The sequence below is a fragment of the Hemibagrus wyckioides genome, linkage group LG05, assembly GCF_019097595.1.
Source record: "Hemibagrus wyckioides isolate EC202008001 linkage group LG05, SWU_Hwy_1.0, whole genome shotgun sequence".
NCBI classification, from domain to species: domain Eukaryota; kingdom Metazoa; phylum Chordata; class Actinopteri; order Siluriformes; family Bagridae; genus Hemibagrus; species Hemibagrus wyckioides.
Genome location: NC_080714.1, coordinates 9,055,884 through 9,079,704, shown reverse-complemented (window position 1 = coordinate 9,079,704; position 23,821 = coordinate 9,055,884). Strand labels below are relative to the sequence as shown.

General features: G+C 37.3%; 1 protein-coding gene across 2 annotated transcripts; it reads left to right on the top strand.

Moving 5' to 3' along the window:
• Nucleotides 1-464: 464 nt before the first annotated feature.
• LOC131352548 (interleukin-17 receptor E) lies at nucleotides 465-17,347 on the top strand. 2 transcript variants are annotated; one of them, XM_058388724.1, is made up of 17 exons: nucleotides 465-743; nucleotides 8,041-8,056; nucleotides 8,164-8,259; nucleotides 8,404-8,501; nucleotides 9,250-9,342; nucleotides 9,528-9,645; nucleotides 9,799-9,938; nucleotides 10,085-10,153; nucleotides 10,699-10,765; nucleotides 10,907-11,085; nucleotides 12,775-12,822; nucleotides 12,946-12,991; nucleotides 13,455-13,606; nucleotides 13,816-13,884; nucleotides 14,149-14,200; nucleotides 14,289-14,396; nucleotides 14,518-17,347. In XM_058388724.1, the coding sequence occupies exons 1-17, from the start codon at nucleotides 639-641 to the stop codon at nucleotides 15,402-15,404; spliced, it is 2,343 nt and encodes a 780-aa protein (XP_058244707.1). In that variant the 5' UTR covers nucleotides 465-638; the 3' UTR covers nucleotides 15,405-17,347. The 2 variants fall into 2 exon arrangements, with proteins under 2 accessions (XP_058244707.1, XP_058244706.1); XM_058388723.1 differs by having other exon boundaries at nucleotides 466-743; nucleotides 8,401-8,501; nucleotides 14,518-17,345.
• The last annotated feature ends 6,474 nt before the right edge of the window (nucleotides 17,348-23,821 follow it).

Genomic DNA, 23,821 nt, shown 5'->3' with positions numbered 1-23,821 from the left:
AAGCTAAGGTCTAGGTTTTGTTTAGTTTTGTTTAGTTAACCACGCCATGTCTTGTTACGTTTGTTTCCCTATGTCGCGTCTTAAATGTAATAAAAGCAGTGCTTCGCTGAATCCTGCGCATGGGTCTCATTACACCGTGTGCTGGCGTGCGCACACACACCACGGGCGTCTGGGGTTGAGCCCCGCATAGGGCGGGGGTCCCAGACGTTACACACACCCCCTTTGTATAAAGTTTTGTATAAGATGAATTTCTGTCGAGCACGTTGACTTTCACTTATCAGGACATAATTGCTGAAAATATCTACAGACTTCAGTTTTTATTCGCCTATACCATGAGACATTTTTGTTGTGTTTTATTTTTGTGTACAGTAAAGTGTGTGTTTTTTCCACGCGTCTCATTGGTGGTGTCGGGAATTATATGGGCGGGGCTTCGCGTCTACACGCTTAAACCACCTCTAACCACATCTTTACCCTGACAGTACACTGAGCGGAGAGACATGAGGGAAGTCAGCTACACAACTGGCTCTCTGAGTGTGTTTTATTTGGTCGGCAGTCTGTGCTGTCTTACCGTTCCTGAAATTTACCAAAAAACATGTGATTTTGGATTGTAAGTGCTGGAAACACCGGAAACAGGTCCAATGCGCGGACCAGGCGTGTTCACGTGTGCAGTCGCCGCTCTCCACCTGGTCCTTCTCGCGTCCTCTCTCGAGATCCACGGACAAAATGTACTCGTGGTCAGAGAGGTAGGAAATTATATTTCTCTGTTTATGTAAAGTCTGTTAAAGAAAAGAAAAAAAAAGTGTGTATATATATATATATATTAAAAACCGTTGGCATAATAGCGCGTGAGTGGTGTGTGCGCATGTGTAATTAGAGGAGATAAACTCGTGAAAGTGCGATTCAACACCTTTTTCAGTTTCTTTCCCCTCACCATATGACTTATATTTGAAGTCATGTGTCATGTGAACCCTCACATGTAGAAATAAACGTGAAAAATCACACGTGAAATGATTCTTCTGCACATAATAACGTTTGACAGTAAATGAATCAAGTGAAGTGAGTCAAGTGAATTCACATGAGAGTAAACGAATCATGTGTATTTATTAAAAAAAACAAGTAGCTTCATAGAAATAAACGAGTTGTATGTAAGCAATTTTTTTCAAGTGACATGTATGTGATTTTGACATGAAGGTACTCAAATCTATCCTGACTCTAATTTTCCCCACCAATCTGATGAAGACAAACTAAACTACTGGGTTAAAAAATACATCTCCAGGACAATTAATAATGCAGCAATTCAGAAGCTGTCAGAAGATTGTACAGTAAAAGTGAATGTGCAAAGCCTAGCCAATGTGTGTTGAAGCGAGGGGTGAGAAAACATGAGCGATGGAGTGGAAAATACAGAAGGTGTTTCAGACCGTTTTCAAATTCCCCCTCCCATGTTCTCTCAGTCTGATTGTATGTTGTGACAGAGGATGAGTCAGGCAAAGAAAGCGTATTATGTTCTCCTGGTGTGAATTGGTAAGAGCGAACCTGAACCAAATGCAAATGATGACTGCCGTGAGCGTTCGATTTAAATGACTCTTTACAAGGAAAATGATCACGTACACTCATTTGCCAAAAGTTGAAGAGAACAGATGAATATGCGACAAGCTTTAATTTCCTGACACAACACACTCACTGTACATCTTTTCTGTACATCTTTGTGTGCACACTGCACTGACACTTTACTCCCTGTTCAATTGGACATTTATATTTGCCTTATATATACATCTACATATATATTTATATATTTATCTTACATATGCACACTGTACATACTGTATTCATTTGCTACACCATTTCAAAGTTTGACCATTTTATCTACATATATGCCTATACTGTATCTTCTATATATTAATCTACACATATATATTTATTTATATATTGTTTTATTTTTCACATATACTATATATATACTATATTGTACTGTATTATATTAGTGTATTATATGTTTTTTTTATATTTAGTTTTTATAAAGCAGTTTTATATTTGTATACATTATATATTATATTACTATTCTCCCATCAGTTTCGTCTTCAGGAGGTGAAATGATGATCAATTGTGTTCAGTTAAGGTCTGGTGATTGACTTGGTCAGTCTAAATCCTTCCACTTTTCCCCATTTGTTTTGTTGTGGGTCATTTTCTTGCTGCATAATGAAGCTCCTCCTAATTAGAGTGGATTTCATCTTCTGGCATCATCTCTATCTGATTTCTCAAAGCCGTTTTTGAATGGTGGATTGTGATATCCTCACCCCTGCCCCTTGGAGGTTGTTGTTGATGTCACTGACTGTAGTTTTTGGGGTTTTTTTCTTCACAGCTTGCACAACATTTCTGTCATCAACTGCCGCTGTTCTTTAGCTGACCTTTTTGTGTCTGGTTGTTAGTACGTGACTGGTTTCTGATCTTCAAAATGACTTGCTTTACTTGCTCCACAGCTCTCAGGTTGATCCTTTTTAACAATTTCAGTCTTCACAGGTGATGCTCATGGTTCAAACCGAGAGCAGACACTCAGGGAGATGTTAACTGTTTAGACAATGAATCTAACAGGACACACCTGGGCAACAAGAAGCATCTGTTAGCTGTGTGTTCCAGTATTTTTGATCATGGGAAAAATGGGTGGGTTTAATCCAACAAGTGCTATGTTACACATCTACATGTAAATATCAGGAAATGAAAGCTGTGATTTTGATCCATCTTCCCCTATTCATATTTTGATCTCAAACCCAATATATATATATATATATATATAGATATATATATATATATATATATATATAGTATATATAATAGTCTTGATGTGCCAGCACTTTCCGTAACTCAATCAGGTATATGTTGCAGCATGTCCCTTACATTTTTAACATTTCATTCTAACCGGCTTTTACTTTCACATCTTGAAAAATCTTTGACATTATCCTAACAGTTTACATGAATGGTGCTTTCTTACACTGCTAAGTGGATTAAAATCTGAATTCACATTTAATTCTGTAGTATCACTTGAGATATACGCATAAGCGTGTATATATGTGTATATATATGTATACGTTGACTCTCGACTGCTGACTGCTCCGAGCCTAAAGAGGTCAGAAGCGTTGTATCAGTATGAATTTGGATTTAAAATATGTTCCAAGCTGATCCACTGACACATTTTATGCAGGGAACATGCTGATCGAGACAACCCAGATTACGAATCTGAAAAGAACGTAACAAGTCATAAAGCATGCCGCCATTTCTGCAATCAGGTTTGCAACAGAAGCTTGCTGCGAGGCAGTTTGGGAAATGGAAGCTTAAAAGTTAAGAGATGGAAAGCATTTAAAGAGGCTTTGAAGCCGTAAAAAAAATGTTTCCATTGAAATCACAGCATTAAAATATTTTTATTAAAAAAAAAAACCCACACACCTATGTATTGGAATGTTTTGCGATTGCCTTTGCCCGTTTCTGTGTAGTCTGGTTGTTTAACTGACAAACTAAAACTAAAAGTAAAATTTGCTGACTTTTTTATTTTTTTTAAATACATTTAAACTGAATCTGAAAGTGATTGAATCTGAATTCGTAAACACTGAAGAAATCTGAATTTGAATATATTTTTTCTTAATAAATATGCATTTAAAGACTAAAATTTCTGACCACTTTACATTTTGCTGAGATTAATTACAAACAAGTAATTGCAGATGTTCGGTTTTCAACTTAATAGATGTTAAATGCTGTTGTAGAGACTTCAGAACTTTTTTTGCTTGCATAGTTCATCACTACAGTATTTGAATCAGTAACCCATAATTACGGTTGTGCTATTGGTATGAAAGAAGGAAGGTTTGTCCCTTTCACACAAAGTGACCTGCTTTAGGTCACCGTATGATTTATTGTAATCTATATATGAATAAAAGTTCACCCCGTAGCTAAATGCTATAGTATTACCAGTGGAAACATCTCGAATTACCAGAACTGCTTTGTAATTTGGTGTTATTCAGCACTGTAGACTCAGCCACTTTAGTTTGAAGGCAGAGTTTCACGGGAAACGTCCTGCTGTTGATTTCCTTAACTTGTTTTCAACGTTAGGTTTGTAGCACCACTTCAACAATAAAACAATATACATTCTTGATTGGGTAATTGGGTAAATTCAGATTTTTTTTCACCCAGCTATTGTTCGAGAACATAAAACCAAATAAATGTAAAGCAGGAAAAAAGGATTCAAAAAAATAAAGAATTAACAGTACAGTATAGTAATTATAAAATAAATAAAATGAACAAAATGTAAGATATAAAAGATTATAATTATTTACTAACAATGAAAAACAAAATATATTAAATAGATAAAAATAAATTTAATTACATAAACAATTTTAATGAAATAAATAAGCGTGAGTCAAATAAAATGAATAAAAGATATGTGATTTATATGAGAGAGAAATATTTCTACCTGCTGTATAATTATTGAAGGAAAAGTTCATCAGCCATATGATACAAACTTCCTGGTGCAAGTAAGAAAATATGTGACACACCAAAAATAAAAAGAAGTCTTGGCTGAAACTGAAAATGTTCTGAAACCGAAATTCAGCACAGGACTGGGCTGAAAACAAAAGTGAAAAAAGCAAGTGTTGGAGTTCCATTAATAGAGACACAGATTAATATATTAATCGGATTAATAACTGAAGGCCACATTTGTGGATTTAGACTTGGGCTTGAAATGACAAAGCCTCTGTGTTTGTGACACTGCTACTAAAATATCATCGTAAACTTCATAAATGCTACAGAAAAAAGGAAACACGTTTTGGTTAACCGGATTGTAGTTTCTACCACTGAGCTATCTGTGTGAATTCTTAATTGTATGTCATTGTGAAAAATGTCACAGTGCTGCATTGCACACACGTCAAATGCGTCACATTTGAAATAGAGGAATTTGTTTAGAATCGCAAGACCTGTCACTTTTTACAGATTTATAGCTCTTCACTACAATCATCATCGTAATAGCAGGAGCATACTATGTAACAGTACAGTATTTATAGTTTATGGGGTGAAGTAAGATTCTGAGTTACTTTCTCATACAAATTGATTGCTAATTTTTTTCTCTTTAAACTAAAATCATGATATTAGGCGCTTGTTTCTTAAAACCCTTTCAAAGGTTTGGGATCACTTGGAAGTTTTCCAGTTGAGAACTGGGTCTCCTACTCCTTTTTCTGTAGTGGGTATAACCAGTTTTCAGTAGTTCACAGCATGGTAAGATAAGTTCGTACCACAAAAAGAAAGTTCGTTCTTTTGTTCTGGTCATTTTAAGCCTGTGAACAAACCCACAACTTGTGATGCTCCAGATACTAAACTAACATAAAGAAGCCCACTTTTATTGCTCCCTTAAACAGGAGGCTTGCAAAAGGGTTTTCTAATAATCAATTATCCTTATAAAATGATTAAACATGGATTGAAACGGAGGACTGATGGCTGCTGATAATTGGCCTCTGTGCGACAACATAGATCTTTAAAAGTTATCTGATTAATTTTATGTTTTTCGAATGGATCAAAATTGGGGTTTTTTTGGGAAACAAGGAAATTTCCAAGTTATCCCGAACTTTTGAACTTCAATGAACATGTTTACTGTAATGAACACTTTTTTGCTGGGATTGTCTCCATTCTTTTCCCTGGGAATGACGTTCCCATTCAATATCCAGCTGGGAAGGGTGAAGGCCAGTATGTGTTTCCTGCAGCATAATGCAGTGGAAAGCCCTCTTCCACATACATTGAGCTCACAGATGCCAATGTTTGGCTAGTGTTTCATTGAGACATCAAGGCCAGTTTGCTTTACTTAGCTCCTATCCATTGCTGATCCTGGATAATTCCTGCTATTTCCTGACTCAGCTCATGTATACTTATTGGGAACATCAACTACATGATTATAAACCTTCTAGTCAGAAGCAAATGTTCTTTTATTCATTTTTATAACCAACCTTGTTTGCCAGGTGTGTTCTGGAAATAAATGACTCTAGCACACACAAATCTGACTGGCTTCCTTGTATTTCTAACCGGATATTGAACTACGCTTATATCCACATCATGATTAAAGCCAGCTTCTTTATTATCAAGTTCACCGAATATTGTTTTCTGCTATAAATGTTATTGCATATTACTACTAAATCTGTTTACTTAGATATCCAATTTCTAAACAGCTTGCTATATTACATCTAACTAATTGCTTGGCACTTGGTTAACCTTTGAAACTCCCAAGACCCTTTATATTTCGTCAGGTCCTCACTTATATTTCTTCAGGACTATATAGTTATGGAGTTTAGTTTTACTGTAGATTCACATTAGCTTAACTGTAGCTTAAAAATAATTTGTAGTACTCGCTAGACAATGTTTTATGCTGAACTAGTAAACTACTAGTAGTTTTAAACTACTGACTAATAAGGTTAGAGCTTAGTATAGAAACTAAAACCAATATTTTTATGGCATTTGAGCTAATCTGAAAGATTTTCTGACAGGCAAGTTTCTAGCAGGTATTTGTCCAGATGCATAGCACCTTTCTCCAATGTGTTGGCTTCAGCATTTCATTTGAGAAAAGCCTTTCCTGAAGAAGTAAAACCATGTTTAAGGATAATTTGGGAATGAAGGAATTGAAGCCCAAAGTGTAAAACGTAAAGCTTGCTGTTGTCAGTTTTTATGTCGACGTTCCACAATTTTTTACCATTGTTAAATTGTATTTTTATTAGCCATTTTGTTTTCTTTTTCACCTCACCATAAGCGAGCTGTGGTTAATAATGTGACACCTAACACACTTTACCGTAAAAACAATGATAGCTAGACGTTTTTTTTTTTTCCTGTAGGGTAAAAAAAGCATTTTGATTCATTTTAGAGGGTAATTTTGAGTAAACGGCTTCAAATAAAACCTAGTGATTTCAGTAAACACTTAAGGTTTCAGTTTCAGTGTCGTATGTGAGTATGTACCATGACATCTCTAATATGAGGTGGATTACTGTAATGACAAGTATGGAAAGTAAAAACCAATCAGTTAGAGTAATGATATAACCATGCTGGCAAAAGAGGAAGGACACAAGTGATGGTACTCAACATGGATGTTAGGTGAATAAATAGAAGAATCATAGCTGATATTCACAGCGAAGGTCAGCACGCGTGTAGGCAACATCTCATGAGGAAAATTCATCATCAGTAGCTATAATACTGACATGAATTAGGGATAAATAGTAACTTTATACTTTATCATGTTTATTATACGTTTCTATACTTCTGTAAAGACGATGTGCATTGTTAAACAAGCTATACAAATAAATTCAGTTGAATCCGAAAAAGAGAACATACATTGTAAAGCATGATGGCTCGATTAAGTTACATGAACTTACACCGATCAGGCATAACATTATGAGCAGTGCCAGGTGAAGTGAATAACACTGATGATCTCCTCATCATGGCACCTGTTAGTGGGTGGGATATATTAGGCAGCAAGTAAATATTTTGTCCTCAAAGTTGATGTGTTAGGAGCAGGAAAAATGGACAAGTGTAAGGATTTGAGCGAGTTTGACAAGCGCCAAATTGTGATGGCTAGACGACTGGATCAGAGCATCTCCAAAACTGCAGCTCTTGTGGGGTGTTCCCGGTCTGCAGTGGTCAGTATCTATCAAAAGTGGTCCACGAAGGAACAGTGGTGAACTGGCCACAGGTGGCTCATTGATGCACGTGGGGAGCGAAGGCTGGCCCATGTGATCCGATCCGATCCAATAGACGAGCTGTTGCTCAAAAGGTGTCAGAAAACACAGTGCATTATGGGTCAGGGCTGTTTTAGCAGCAAAAGGTGGACCAACACAATATTAGGCAGGTGGTCATAAAGTTATGCCTGGTCACTGTATTTCTTCTTTTATTCTTTTAATTATTATACGTTTCCAATGATGAAACTTTGAAAAAGTAATCTATTGTCCTATAAAGCTCAACTTCAGAGATTATTCATGTACTGCTTCCTCTCATGTTCATTTACTGTTTGTTTTCTTTCTCCCTTTTTAGAAATGGTCCAATGCTGGTAAGTGGAATATGTTTTAAACAGCGTTTATTTATTTATTCTGACTTATCCCTGTTAGTTTTCTTTGAATGTTTTTTTTTTTACATGCTTTTCGAATGTTTTCACAGACAAGAAGCAGATCTTGCCCCGGATAAGTCTCTCGACGGACGAGTTCGACGGTTCCGATGCCTGCGTGAGTCTGCGTCTGCGCATGAAGCCCCTGTGTAAGTAAATACTGTGTAAGAGTTTGCATGCGGCTTGGCGTACACCTGATGATAATGATGACAATGATTGTGCTTGTATCACAGTCAGTACTTCATCTGATCACCTCTTGCTGTTTATGGGTGTCATCTCTCTCTTTACAGCAGCCAATAAAACCCTACAGATCGAGTTCAACGAATTAGGCATTCAAAATTACTGCGTTCTTTTGATCCAGAGAGGTCGTCATGACAACAACACTATTTGGGTAAGTCTTTAGCATGAGTTCATGGAAAGATTGATGTATTAATTAATCACTCAGACCCATTCTATGTAAACCTGTTAAAAGAAGACATTTCATTTGGTTATTATCAGTTTGAAACTATGTTGACTAAAAAGTCTCGGGTTATTCAGCTTATACCACGACTCGGTTGTATTGCTTGATTGTCTGATTGGACATCATAGCTCTGACTGTAATTACAGGTTTATATAAGCAACAATAATAAATAAATAAAATAATAGTAATTATTATTATTACTATTATTTTATTTATTTATTATTGTTGCTTATATAAACCTGTAATTACAGTCAGAGCTATGATGTCCAATATATAATAATAATAATAATAATAATAATAATAATAATAATAACCTGGTCTTAAGCTCATGTTATAATTAAAAAAATAAAATTTAATTAAAAATTCCACTGTTTATTTAAAACATAGACATAATAAAAACTCCAACACTCCACAAGATTTGCAGTTGTATAACAAGTAATCAAGCACAGGAGAGGTGAACACAATAAGGAAAACATCCACCAATAGGACTTAAGCAAAGCAAATTTAAGTAATCATTTAAGTAAATCTGACTCATTTCCTTCAGATTACTTAAATGCAGTCTTAAAATTCAATAAAATGAATCATTAATTGTTTAAGGCAATTTTTTTATGATTATTTATTTGCTATTATTAATAATCATGTCCTATTCTATTTTTTTTTTGCTTGTTTCTTGCTCTAGTGGAAAGAGTTGTTTAAGGACCAGAGAAGTAAAGTTAAAATTAGAAAACACTCTTCCATCAACAAACATCTGGACGTCCGAAGAGAACGTGTGGTACGATTTACTTTTAAGCTTTCTCCTCCTCACAGGATAGAAATGGTGCCAGATGTATGAATACACAGAAACATGCTTAGTGTAATATTTGGTAACATAATCTGTGAAGATTAATAAAATATTTTCCTGTTATTCTGTTTGAAGAAGTGGACTCGTGCTTATAGTGATACTTTCTCGCCCTCTAGTGGGAGTTGCAGTATAAATGTTTTATGGCCATGGGAGGCAGTACAGTCCATGTGGCTGTGCTTGACTTCAACCAAACGCTCATTAGCGACTCATACACTGTAAATCAGCCACCCGAAGGTAGCACAGCTCTCCTTCTCTCTCTCATACTCTCTCTCTCTCTCTCTCTCTCTCTCTTTCTCCCTCTCCCTGTTGATCATATTGACGACTCTTTAACTTTTTCCCCCGTAAGCCTTGTTACCTTTCCAGTTACCTTCACTTTCTTGCCACCAGATTACCGAGTGCCTGTGTATAAAGTAACACCAGATATCCTTTCGAAGCACTTTGTCGTTGACGTGGAGGCAGGCCAAGAAGTGCACATGAGGTTATGCTACAAATCCATCACAGTGTGTGAAAAAATCATTTCCCAAAAGGTGAGTGTGCTTGGTTCTCAGATCTGAAATTAGTTGTGCAAAACATTTACTTGCCACCCCTGTTGGGGCAATGTTATGTTATACCAAGTTCTCTTTAAATGTGAAGGTGTATGTAAAAAATAGCTTACCGAGATTTTCTGTTTCAGATCAACTCTGATCTTAATCGCACAGTCACTTTACATCTTCCTTATTTGGTGCCCTGTTTGTGTGTGGAGGTAAGGAATTGATTTATGAAAACCACAAACTTTCAACTACCCTCAACAACCCTCATACAGCTGCTTAATGCTACGTTCACACACATAGCAAATTGATTACTGTAAGTCTCCTGCTGCTGTAATATGAAGTCGCCAGTATTGTAGGTGTTTCTACTAGTGGTTGCCATAGCAATAGTGTTTATCAGTCGGTGGAGCAGCTAGCATTTGACAACAAATCAGCTTTCTTGCTGAAACATACTGAAGGGAGATTTGGCGTTTGTATATAAAATTCCGCAGTGTATATATGCATCATGTCATATATACAAGATGGAAGCAGTGCCACAGATCGCGTGTGCTCTACTGTCCTCACACTCATTGGTAGACTCTCCATAGTTGCTCAAAGTTTGTCTTGTCGCTGGACACGCCCACATCTAGTCACTGTCACTCATGAGGCTTTTACAAAGTCGGCAGCTCTAACTAATCTCCAAATGTGTGAACGTAGCATACAAACAAAAATTTAGCCATATCCTCCTAACCAGTCAGCGAAAATATTTTTCTGTTCAAAGATGTATTACACGGGAGTCGATGCCAGAAGACACACCACATGCCCACTAAAAGACAAAATACTACCCGGTAAGTGGAACTAGTCTGTTTTAACCTTTTCCCCCCAGTAAAAATAGATCTTTTAATCACACAATCATATAGCGTATACATCACTGCTATGGTAAGTTTACTGTTCTATCGTTTGATCACATGTTTATATTGTTACTACAGGAGGTGGAGAAGTCTTGTCCAGCAGCTCACTGCAGCTCTTTGGTAGCTCAGTTCTCCAGTGGGAGCATCACTGCCCCTCAGTCCAGTTCAAACCTGATGTCTCTCTCTGCTGGCAACCTTCTAGAAATCACTCGCAGTGTATTTCTATACAAAACTCCACACTGCTGATGAGAGACCTGGTGAGTACTCAAGACATGCTGCATTAATATAGGGTGCTAATGGGGATGTTTTTTTTTATTATTTATTTATTTATGGTTTAATTTTTCCTGTTTTTTGGAGTTAATATTCTACAGATTTTGATTTTTTCCCCTATTTATTTATTTATTTACTTTTTTTTTTTCCATTTCACCACAGCAGTATTGAAATCTCAAATCTCCAACAAATCTCTGTGTGTATATCAGGCTGCTAACACAGATTTATAGTAATTCTCTCCTTCTAATATCTATTTGCTTCTATAGTAACCTTACAATAATAATTATTTTGTAATATTGAATTAATTAAATAATTAAATGATTTTATTTGTCACATAAACAATCATACACAGTATGACTTGTAGTGTATTTTTTTTTACGACTGTCCTATAATGGAAATAAAAATGTAAAACTAGATTATAAAATATAAGAAATACAATTGAAATAAAAATGTAAAACTAGATTATAAAATATAAGAAATACAATTGAAATAAAAATGTAAAACTAGAATATAAAATGTAAGAAATACAATTGAAATATTTTATATTCTAGATTTACAATTTTATAAGAAATACAATTTAAATAAAAATGTAAATCTAGAATATAAAATATACGAAATACCATTTAAATAAAAATGTAAAACTATAATATAAAATAAGAAATACAATTTAAATAAAAATGTAAAACTAAAATATAAAATATAAGAAATACAGTTTAAATAAAAATCTATATCTAGAATATAAAATATAAGAAATACAATTTATATAAAAATGTAAATCTAGAATATAAAATATAAGAAATACAATTTATATAAAAATGTAAATCTAGAATATAAAATATAAGAAATACAATTTAAATAAAAATGTAAATCTAGAATATAAAACAAGAATTACACTAAAAGAAGAATCTAATATAAAAAGAATATCAAGTATAAAAAAAGAATATAAGAATATAATACAAACTATAATTGAAAATAGACTATCATTATAAAATAAAAATAGAATAAAAATAAATCACAATCGAATACTATAGGAATGGATTAAGCAGAATATAAGAATGGAATAAGCAGAATGTTCAACGTGTCATAAATAATAAACGTGTAATAAATAGGTTGTGTTATTTAATTAAAAAAAACATCATTATTATAAGAAATCTATCTGACAAATAATCAGCGTTAAGGTAGTAATGGCACCAGTCTATCACGAATCCCCCGCTATGGTGCGTTTACCGTGTTGTCACATGTCTAGTTTTTGTTTTTTATTAGCATTTTTGATTCATCTCCTGTTTCCACATCTGTATTGTCATTGGTTGTTTCTCTTACATGTCCTTTTTGTCCAAACCTGCTTTGATCACTTTGTCTATTTAAACCCTGTGTCCTGTAATCTCCATCTCTGTTACTTACTAAGCCGTTTGTTTTTTGTCCTTGTTATCCTGGATTTGGATTTTCCCTCATTCTGTTTTTTTTCGACAAACAACACACACCACCCTGTCCTGGATTATTTCCTTATAATACTGTGGAACTATTGTAACATCCCATTCTGATAAATCTGCTGACGGAGGAGGGAGGGAGAGAGAGAGACAAACGGATACAATGTCATATACTAAAATCAGAATTAAACACACTACATCAGATCTGTACCATGAATTGTTTCACATCAAGGATTTTTTTCCTTTTAGAAATACAACGTGTCTGATGTAGACAAGCATCCCCACATGTGTTTGAAGGTAAGCAGCGTCACTGTAGTCATGCTTTATCTCTGGTAGACATTTTGACTTTGTGTGTGAACATTTGTATAGTTAAAGGTCTGTTTGAATGAAAGTCTGTTTCTTTTCGTTTGTGGTTTTTAGTTTTTTCTAAACGAAAGCCATCAGGTCTTCTGCCCCTTCAGCTCAGGTAAAGTCTACAAGTCACTTTGAAACGGGATAATTGACTTAATAACAATTTGTCATACAGCTCCACCAATCATCTTCTCTCGCTCTCTCTCTCTGTGTGTTTGTCTGTCTCTCTCTGTTTCTATTTGTCTCTCTCTCTCTCTCTCTCTCTCTCTCTCTCTCTCTCTCTCTCTCTGTGTGTGTGTTTCTGTCTGTCTCTCTCTCTGTTTCTGTTTGTCTCTCACCTTCTCTCCCTCTCTCCCTCTCTGGCTGCGTTTCTGGTTTCTGTCTGTCTCTCTCTCTCTCTGTTTCTATTTCTCTCTCTCTTCTCTCTCTCTCTGTTTCTATTTGTCTGTCTCTCTCCCTCCCCCCCTCTGTTTCTGTCGGTCTCTCTCTCTGTTTCTGTCTGTCTATATCTCTCTATTTTTGTCTTTGTGTCTCTCTCTCTCTCTCTCTCTCTCTCTCCCTCCCTTCTCCATCAGCAGATTTATCAGAATGGGACGTTACAGTAGTTCCTGGATCTTGGCGTCTCTACGTACGTCTCTCCTCCAGTATCCCAGCATCCTTTTCTGCCCAGCTCTGTGTGAAAGAAGGAGGAACATGTGACCTGAAAGAGAATGTGCACACTGTTCAGATGGTGGGTTACTAATCTGTGCTTTTCTTTGAAACCAAACCTTATTTAAAACCTTATTTAAAAATTTTGCCACAATGCTGTCATATTGTTTCGCACAACCTAGTGTGAGAATGTAAACGAAATATTATAATTATTAAAGTAAAATGTAGCATCAGCAGCCAGTTAGTTAATTTATGATGTCTGTAATGACTGTATTTGATGATGTCCTGCAGGAAGAAGGAATGAGAGACGTGGAGATGACTGTGACTCTTCCCTTTTTCACCTCAGGACTGTGTGTTCAGGTGTGATGATGGTTTTTCTCTCTTTGTGTGTCTCTTTGTGTATGGGGGTGTGATTGTACCCTGCGATGGGTTGGCACTCCCTTCAGGGTGTCCCCTGCCTTCTACCATGATTTCCCTGTGATAAACTCGGAGGTTCCCCACAACCCTGAGTAGGATAAGCAGCACAAAAAATGGATGGATGATGCATAGGGGCCATGGGATCTATCATATATATACAGTATATATATGTCGAAATGTATAGAGAATTAATTTTTCTCTCTGTAGGTGTGGCGGTCTGAGCCTGCTCTCCGTGGAAGGAGAATCATATGTCCTGACTGTAAGTGGTGTTTTTTTGTGTTTGCTGGACATTACAGATGTCAATACATAAATTACACAGAGACATGCTCACTGTATTCCTCTCTCAGTTACTCACAGGAGATGGGGTCTTGTCGTTGCTGCGTCACTGGTTCTCCTGGTCACCATAACAACAGTGTGCATCGTCACCTACAAGCTGATCAAACGGCAGACATCAGGTCAGTGTTAGGGGTAAAAGGTTGCTGAGTAGTAAATGGAGCATGAAGGTTCACATGCTAGTAGGATTATTATGAATTTATTTACTTTGAGTAGTAATTTATTTTTGGCTCCATCTTTCAGTATGGCGCTCTGCTGAGAGAAAACCCGTTTTGCTGGTCTGCTCCACGGATGAAACTAGTCACATTTCGGCTGTGTGCGCTCTAGCATACGGCCTGCAGGAGGAGCTGCGTATGGACGTACGCTTGGCTCAGTGGGCCCAATGCAGCACTCAGAAATCTCTGGCCCAGCTAGGCCCCGCCCCCTGGCTCTACGGCCAGTGCCAGCAGGTGCACAGTGTCGGTGGCATGGTGCTCATAGCCTGGAGCCCTAAAGCCCAGCAGACTTTCCTACAATGGAGGGAGAGTGATAGTGGAGGAAAAGTGGGCAAGACGGGACAGAAGGACAAAATGCTGTTAGAAGAATGGAGCGATAAACAAGGACAAAAGTGCATAGAGAGCCAGTCCTCTATCACAGCTTCAGTGTTTAACGCCAGCCTCACAAGCATGTGGGCGGGACTCCAGAGCGAGAGGCATGGTCAAGGATTTGGTCTCGTGTGTTTCCAAGGCTTAAGTGGCACAAGGTGTATTCCGAAGGAGCTCAGAGGCATTCGGAGATACTGCCTTCCTAGAGATCTCTCCAACCTGATACACGAACTGGATATAAATGTACATGGACCAAGAAGCAGGGACCAAAACAGGAGTAAATGGTGCTGTTGGCCCCGCCTCTTCTCCAAAGGACTGTCTTTCTGGTTGTCACAGAGGCTCGCTCGGAGACTGGACGCATGGCTTCCTCGGACACCAGCGAAGCCAGACAGGAAGTGTCTTCTGAAACCGTCCCATAAAGTTCCGAGTGAAAAGGCTTTAAATAAAAAGTTGAAAAAGGAAAGAAGGGAAAATATCTGTCCCCATGCAGTGGCAGAAAAAAATGTAGAATGTAATCTGGACACACAGAAAGCGCTGCTGGGGTGATTTATACTTTCTAAGTGGACATGATGGACCAGGGGGCAAAAAAAAATCAGTTTTCCATTGCCTGACTGACATTCTTAACTTCTTAACATTACCAAAGTGTTTGTTTTTATTACCTCAAAGGGTGCAGGTGTTTCCAACACATCCAACAGATCTTCATCATGCATTTCTCCAGTTATGTAGAATCTGTAAAAAGTATTGAATATTGATGTATCGATATGTTTATCTGTGTATAGGTGACTCTTTCTTTCTCATGTTGTAGTGTGTGTGTGTGTGAAACAGTACTTGCTCTGTGAGACCTTTGCTCCAGGTCAAATATACACTATCATTCAAAAGTTTGGGATAACCTGGAAATGTCCTTGGTTTCCAAAGAAATCCCATCTTTATCCATTTCAAAAAGATCTACGTCGCTGCACAGAAGCCCATTACCAGCAATATCAGTCCTCTGTTTCAATCTCATGTTATGTTTCCTAATCCAGGTTAATCATTTTATAAGGCTAATTGATTTATTAGAAAACCCTTTTGCAATTGTGCTAGCACAGCTGAAATCTGTTGTATTGATTAAGAGAGCAATAAATGTGGCCTTCTTTAGGTTAGTTTAGTATCTGGAGCATCATAACACACCAGTGGTGTAGTAGTATCATGCACTTCCCATTTTGTGAACCGGGTTTGATTCCCGGCTGGTGTAGACTCATCCTTTGCTGCCATTTATGCTGTTTGGAAAAACTCTTTGCAATGGCTGTAAATGTGGAGTCAATTTGAACCTCTTAATAGAACTTTCTGTGATAAGCTGCTGCTATTCCAAGTCTAGGTATCCAAAATGTAGTGGGATCAGCAAGGTTGTATGTTAGTGGTAAAGGTGTAGGGCTCCTGGTGTTTGTGGTAAGGTTGTGAGTTTGAATCCCAGGTCCACCAAGCTGCCACTGCTGGGCCCCTGAGCAAGGCCCTTGACCCTCAATTGCTCAGATGTATTAAAAAAAAGTTAAAAATAAATTGTAAGTCTCTCTGTATAAGGGTGTCTGCCAAACGCCAGAAATGTAAATGACAAGTTGTGGGTTTGTTTTCAGGCTCAAAATGGCCAGAATGAAAGAACTTATCTTACAATGCTGTGAAATACTTTATAGAACAGCGCAAACCGTTTCTAACCAGAAAGGAACCAGGTTCTAACGGAAAACGGAGTGGGAGACACCAGTGCTCAACTGGAAAACAACGATGTGTACAAATCATCCCAAACTTTTGACCAGTAGTGTAAGTGATGACCTTTTAGTAGTATCAGTTGATCATATGTTGAACATATGTTCATAAGTGAATCTGTGGTCTTCAAGATTACTCGGCAGCACATGGTCCCTCACTTCAACTTTTTCGGTGTAACATAACACAGAGTCATCCTGTATGACCCCATGAATGACTTCATATGCACTGGTATTTTTTTATAGTATTATTTGTGAATAGTCTCACAGAGAATGTAGTAGGCCATTCAGCATGGCCCTTAGCCCTTAACTGCTGTGCTGTGTGTTTAGATCAGATATCTAACAGGTTAAGTAATGACTGAAATCACTTTTGTCTCTTCTGTGAATTTTTGCAGCTATGCACCAGCATCTGTTAATAATATAATATATACATATAATATAATAATGCAATGTATATGCCATTTGCATGTTGTATATTGTTATGCATTTTTATATCAATCTATTAAACCAAACCTGCCTCAACGTCTTTATATCCATCCTTTCAACCCACTTAGTATAGTCTGAATAACGAAATCCAAGCATAGAATCTTATTTAGATGTACAAGGTCCGCTGTTATTCGGAATCTTCAGTACACTTCTAGATTATGTTTTTTGAGTGTGTATGAGGAGTACAATATGCATTATGTGATCTAGGCAAGTTTGCACATGCAAACTTGGGGTTGTTTATGTTTTAGACTCTGCCTAGGAGACACACAAGGGCCTTAGGACCAAAAATAATATATGTGTTTAGTATTATGAAGTCTTAGCTTATAATCAAATTCATTGCTCACTTCCTGTTATAAAAATAAATGCTTTTTTTTTTAATATACTGACAACAGAGTTGGACAGGTATTTTTTGTGAGGGTGTATTTTACCATCAACCAATCTCTCTCTCTCTCTCTCTCTCTCTCTCTCTCTCTCTATTCTATTCAATTATTTTGTTTAGTAATTATGTAAATTGCGGCTGAAGTAAACACATGAATGGTTAAAATAAATGGCCATCGAAAGTCAAAGCAAAGTGTCTCTCTCTCTCTCTCTCTCTCTCTCTCTCTCAGTCATTCCAGTAATGAGAATAGAAACTGCATTCCATTGTGGGTTAGGTAGTGTAAATTTTTCTTGATGCTGTTTGGTTCCAAGCAAACATGTTCCATCCTGCCTCATGCACATGCCATTTGAGAATTTTTATATCCCACTGATGTAAAGAGAAAGGTAAATGAAGAAAACCATTGAACTGCTATAATTCATTTTAAGCATTTCTATTAATGTTATTATCCATTTAAAAAAATAAATCAGAAACATATCTGACAGTTAATGCTAGCTATCGCTATGTCCTTTTTATTTTGTTAGTAATGGGAAGAGGAAGAGATTTAATTTGCTACTTGGCCAAAGCAGCATTAGTGTATGCCAAATTAACAGTGTGCCAAATAGTCATCATTTAACACATGTAAAGTGGTACAGGACTACAGAACACCTTGTTTTACACAATTATGATAGGTAAAAAGGTCAAGGTGTTCTGTTCTCCTGTAACACTTGACTTGTGTTAAATGATAACTATTCGGCACACAGTTTTAGCATATGCTAATGCTACTTTAGTAGTTTAGTTCATTTTTTCCTCATGTAGTCTTGCATCCCATAGGGCTGTGTGCATAGCCCACAACCGCTACCTGTTCATAGCATGAAATCCATAATGGAGTTTGCACATGACACCACATTAACGATGAGACAGGCTACAGAGAGAAGGTCCAGCACCAGGCAGCACTACACCACACTCAGAAGACCATGGAGCTAATTTTGGACAGCAGACAGACCAAAAGCAGTCACACACACACACCCCTATCTAACCTCTCTATCAATGTAGATGAAGAAGAGCATGTGATCTGCTTTAGGTTTCTGGCTGTCCACATCTCTGAGGAACTCACAAGGGCCACCACCCTGGTCAAGAAGGCACATTGGGATCTATACTTCTTTAGTAGGAAGAAGCTCACCAGTCTACTCAGGTAGTAGAATTATTCACAGTACCATCAAGACTGCAGCTCACTCTCTGATCAGAAGCCCCTCCATTTACCTCCATCACTGACATCTATCACAGACGTTGTCTATGGAAGATTAAAGACATCATCAAAGATGTCTTGCACCCTAACTATAGATTGCTCATGTGGGAAGCACTAAAGGTGCCTTCTCTAAGGCTAAGGAATATCATGATCTTTTCATCATAAACATACTGAGTTCTAATCCTCTATCCTCTGTCCCCCACACTGCAGTTTGCACTTAGATCAACTTATACCGTTGCACATTTTTGCATTAGAAAACAGTTTGCATAGTCTTGCACTACTCCTAATTGCACCTTATAATTCTAGTATTTTGGATTTTACTTGCTTCAATGGACCCATTTTGACTACCTTCCTTCCACTTTACACCTTTGGTGACTGAACTGAACTGATTTACACACATCATGCCATTTGCACTTTTTGACCCCTTAAAATCTTAATAATACTTGCTCTTCTTATTTACAATAAATTTGCATCGAATCTAATTTAATCTAGTACAATGTAGAAAGTGAAATGTTTAACGAAATCAAAACAAATTTGCAGAATTTTTATGATAAATGATAGACATAGGATTTAAATGCAGACAAAGGTGCGAAATTCCTGTGTAATTATTTGAAAACAGGAACCAAGTTGGTCTTCGTTTATGATGTGCTGTCTACTGTGAGATTAGATCACGAAAAAAGCATTTCCCTAAATTCTAGCTTTCTTTGTGCTCTCACTACTCTTTTATTAGCTAAACAATAGTTGCAAAAGATCAAATGTGAATAATTTATCTTGTAATCTTTGCAGGCCTATGCTTATGTGTTATATTACATGAAACCTGTACATGATTTGTCAATAAACCAGAACATTTCTGTTCCTGCAGCACATTTAGCAATTTTTAAATGTGAGCATTTTAATGCTTGCCATATCTACTCTTACCTCCCTTTTTATTATGCAAACTTTAATTTGATTATAAGCCAGCTCAATATTTCACTATTTATTAGCCCTGAATCTAATGTTTGGAAATTCACACTGATATGAAAATAATCACTGTACCATATGGTACATATGGCCGTGGGTGTAGTGGGTGCAGGTTTTCATTGCAACCGAGCAGAAGCCACACCTGAGTCTACTGAAAGCCAAGATCAACTGATTACAGGTGGAATCAGGTGTGGCTCCTGCTAGATTGGAGTAAAAACCTGCTCCCAGACCAGCCCTTTGCAGATAAGCTGTGACACCCCCGCATTATAGAATTTAAGGTGTCTATCTATTTCAGATTTAAGTTTAAATTTCAGTCTTGCCTGTATTTCTGTTCAGCTGTCACGTTATTTATTATTATACACTCAGTAGCCAGGTTATTGTGTATTGCTAAATGTTTTGGGACACCCCTCCAAATCACTGAATTCAGGTGTTGTTTTTAAGGGGTTGGGCTCGGCCCCTTAGTTCCAGTGAAAGGAACTCTTAATGCTTCAGCTTCATACCAAGACATTTTGGACAATTTCATGCTCCCAAAGTTTGGGGATGGTCTCTTCCTGTTCCAACATGACTGCACACCAGTGCACAAAGCAAGGTCCATAAAGACATTGATTACAGAGTTTGGTGTGGAGGAACTTGACTGGCCTGCACAGAGTCCTGACGTCAACCTGATCTAACACCTTTGGGATGAATTAGAGTGGAGACTGCGAGCCAGGCCTTCTCGTCCAACATCAGTGCCTGACCTCACAAATGCTCTTCTAGTGCTATGGTCAAAAATTCCCATAAACACACTCCTAAACCTTGTGGAAAGCCTTCCCAGAAGAGTCGAAGCTGGTATATCTGCAAAGGGTGGACCAGCTCCATATTACATTCATGTGCATGTAAAAGCAGATGTCCCAAAACTTTTGGCAATATAGTATAAGTGCACTTTGTAGATTTACAATTTACCTCATTTATTAGTGGCCTAGAGAGAAAACTCCAGGACAAAATCCTACAAACTGATACCAATAACTGTGCTTAGAATGGTGTAACATCCCAAGAATATCTGATTGTTGATGGAGCTACTGTGGTTTCTATCTACTGATGGAAGTGCTAGAGAGGAGCTGACAGAATGTACATGGCTGTGTAGTGGTTATCACTTTATTGTAAGTTGACCTTACTGTTGCTGTACTTAATTAAATGTCCAGTGAGTCAACACAGATCTAAATATCTTATTATTTGTTTAATCATTTTCCTGACTGTCTGAAACCTCTTTTCAATCCCATGCATAGCGTGGAATTGATTTGAATAGCATTACATATCCCACCTCACAACAACAGCGACAGTGGTACTTTTCCTTATAGGATTACAATCTTTGACACATTTTCAAGCAACGGCTGAAAACATGCAAATCCTTCCTAAGACTGTGGTGAAATCGTTATAAAGGTTTTGTCACTAGGTGTATGTGTATTTGCCTAAGCTCAACCATAAAATAGTCAACTTGTATGAGTCTGTCATGTGCTTTACAGTTATAATTAGTGCTCTGAACAATTTTGCATGTGGTGTCATGTATGAGACATTTATTTACAATGCTTGTTTGTTTTCTGTTGGTAAAAAGGAAAGATTGACAGAAACAAATGCATAATTATACAATGAGGAACATGAAAATATACAAAAATAGTAACATACAATGCTTGATCATTCGAGTGGTGAAATATTGTGAAATAAAAAAAACTGTGCGTGTATGTGAATTCTATACATAGTGGCTTGGTGTAGGTGCCGGGTTTCATTCCAATATTTTTCATTTCATTTCAGTAGATTTACACACACACACACACACACACACCTGTGATAAAAAATGACCTAACTGCTTTGGGAAACAATCTTTTAAGCATTTGAGATTGTCCACTCTCTCTCTCTCTCTCTCTCTCTCTCTCTCTCACTCACTCTCTGGTGTTATATAACTATATAAACACACTTTGACTTCACCAGCCCTTTCCATTTTATCTCATGCAATCTATCTTGTACAGTTGTGCTCAAAACAAGGAGAATTTGCAAGATGTGTACCATTTTTTAAAGGAAACATGAATGAGAAGGCAAAACAAATTTATTTTATTTCTAATAGGACTCAAGTTCATATGTAAGGCATAACAGAATGGCACAATCATCAAATAAAACATGACAATGAAGAAAATGAGGAAATAATCCCTGTTTAAAAGTTTGCATAACTTTAGTTTGAAATATTGTGTATTGCCCCCTTTAGCATCAATGATGGCATGCTGTCTTGTAATAAGTGTGCATGAGCTCCTTAATTCTCTCAGGTGGTATAGCTGCCCATTCTTCTTGGCAAAATGCCTCCAGTTCCTGTAAAATTTTTGGTTGTCTTGCACAAACTGCACGTTTGAGAAAGTGGCTCAATTATACTGAGGTCAGGAGACTGTGATGGCCACTCCAGAACCTTCACCTTTTTTTTGCTGTAGCCATTGGAGGGTCAACTTGGGCTTGTACTTTGGACTATTGTCATGTTGGAACATCCAAGCCGTCCAATGTGCAGCTTTCATGCTGTAGAATGCAAATTGTCTGCCAGTATTTTCTGATAGCATGCTACATTCATCTTGCCATCAATTCTGACTAACTTCCCTGTGCCACTGGAGCTCACACAGCCCCAAAACATAAGAGATCCACCACCATGCTTTATAATGGGGATGGTGTACTTTTCACAGTAGGCCTTGTTGATTCCTATCATAGCATACATAGCATTTATGGTGGTGACTATAAAGTTCAATTTTGGTCTCATCACTCCAATCGACTGTGAGGTTTGAGGTTTGTCTAGGTGCTGTCTGGTGTACTGAAAGCGGGCCATTCTGTGGCATGGGCAGATTGACCAGTGCTCCTTGAAACAACAACACCACTTTTTTCGAGAGTAGTCTGTATTTATCTCGAAGTTATTTGTGGCTTTTTCTTTGCATCCCAAACTGGCAGTAGTAGGTAAAATCTTTCTTGATCTACCTGACCATGGCTTAGTATCAACAGAACCTCTTACTTTCCACCTCTTTATCAGAGTTCGAGCAGTACTGACTGGCATTTTCAAGTGTTTCCTACTTTATAAAGTTCAACTACCTTATTACACAGGTCCATTGGCAGTTCTTTTGTCTTCCACAGGGTGCAGTATCCAGCCAGGTCAGTGCATCACCTCATGAGCTGAGAAACTCCCTGACTATTTATGCACAGACACAGGTGTGGAAACTTTCCTTTAATAGCCATTTAAACCTCTGTGTGTCAACCTGTGTGTTTATAATGTGGCCAAACATTCAAGGACATGGAAACTTTTGATCAGGGTTGTTTTCAGTTATCATTAGGTTTTAAAAAGGAGTCAAACAACTGTGACTTCACGTGACCACTATCCTTGAATAAGAAAAAAAAATCTTTTGAGCACAACTTTATTGTAGGGCTCCCTGTTGGATATGTGAAGGTGGACAGATGACATGTCTGTATGTCAGCTCCTTCATTCAGACCGACAAATCTCACCTCTGCCATCAAATACATTTTGTCCTATTATTAGTCCCTTATTAGTTCATGGGCATTGTCAGTTTCATCTAAATTAGCTTTACTATTTGTGTTTTGTACAGGATTGGTGCTGTTCTGTAAACACCTATTTCACCATTTCTGATGTGGCCATTCATATGTCTTATATAAAACAAGAAGAGCATCAACATTTCTGTATACTGTATTATATTTGTTGTAATATGAATACAATATAGGGACCTTTCTGCTTGGAGTTTGCTTGCCCCGTGCTTGCATAGGTTTACTCAGGGTACTCCGGTTTCCTCCCACAGTCCAAAAACATGTACATTAGGTTGATTGCTAATTCTAAATTGCCTATAGGAGTGAGTGTGAGTGTGTGTGGTTGTCTGTCTATATATGTGGCCCTTTGATGGACTGATGACCTGTCCAGGGTGTACCCCTGCCTTTCGCCCAATGTGCGCTGGAATAGGCACAGCTGGAATAGGCACAGCTGGAATAGGCACAGCTGGAATAGGAATAGCAGACCCCCGTGACCCTAATTAGGAATAAAGCGGGTATAGAAAATGGATGGATGAATGAATACAATATGACTGTGTCGCTTTTGTTTATATTTGTTTTAACCCAAGATTTTTGGGTAAGCTTCCTCTAATATTTTAACAAGTTCTCATGAGAAAGATTACAA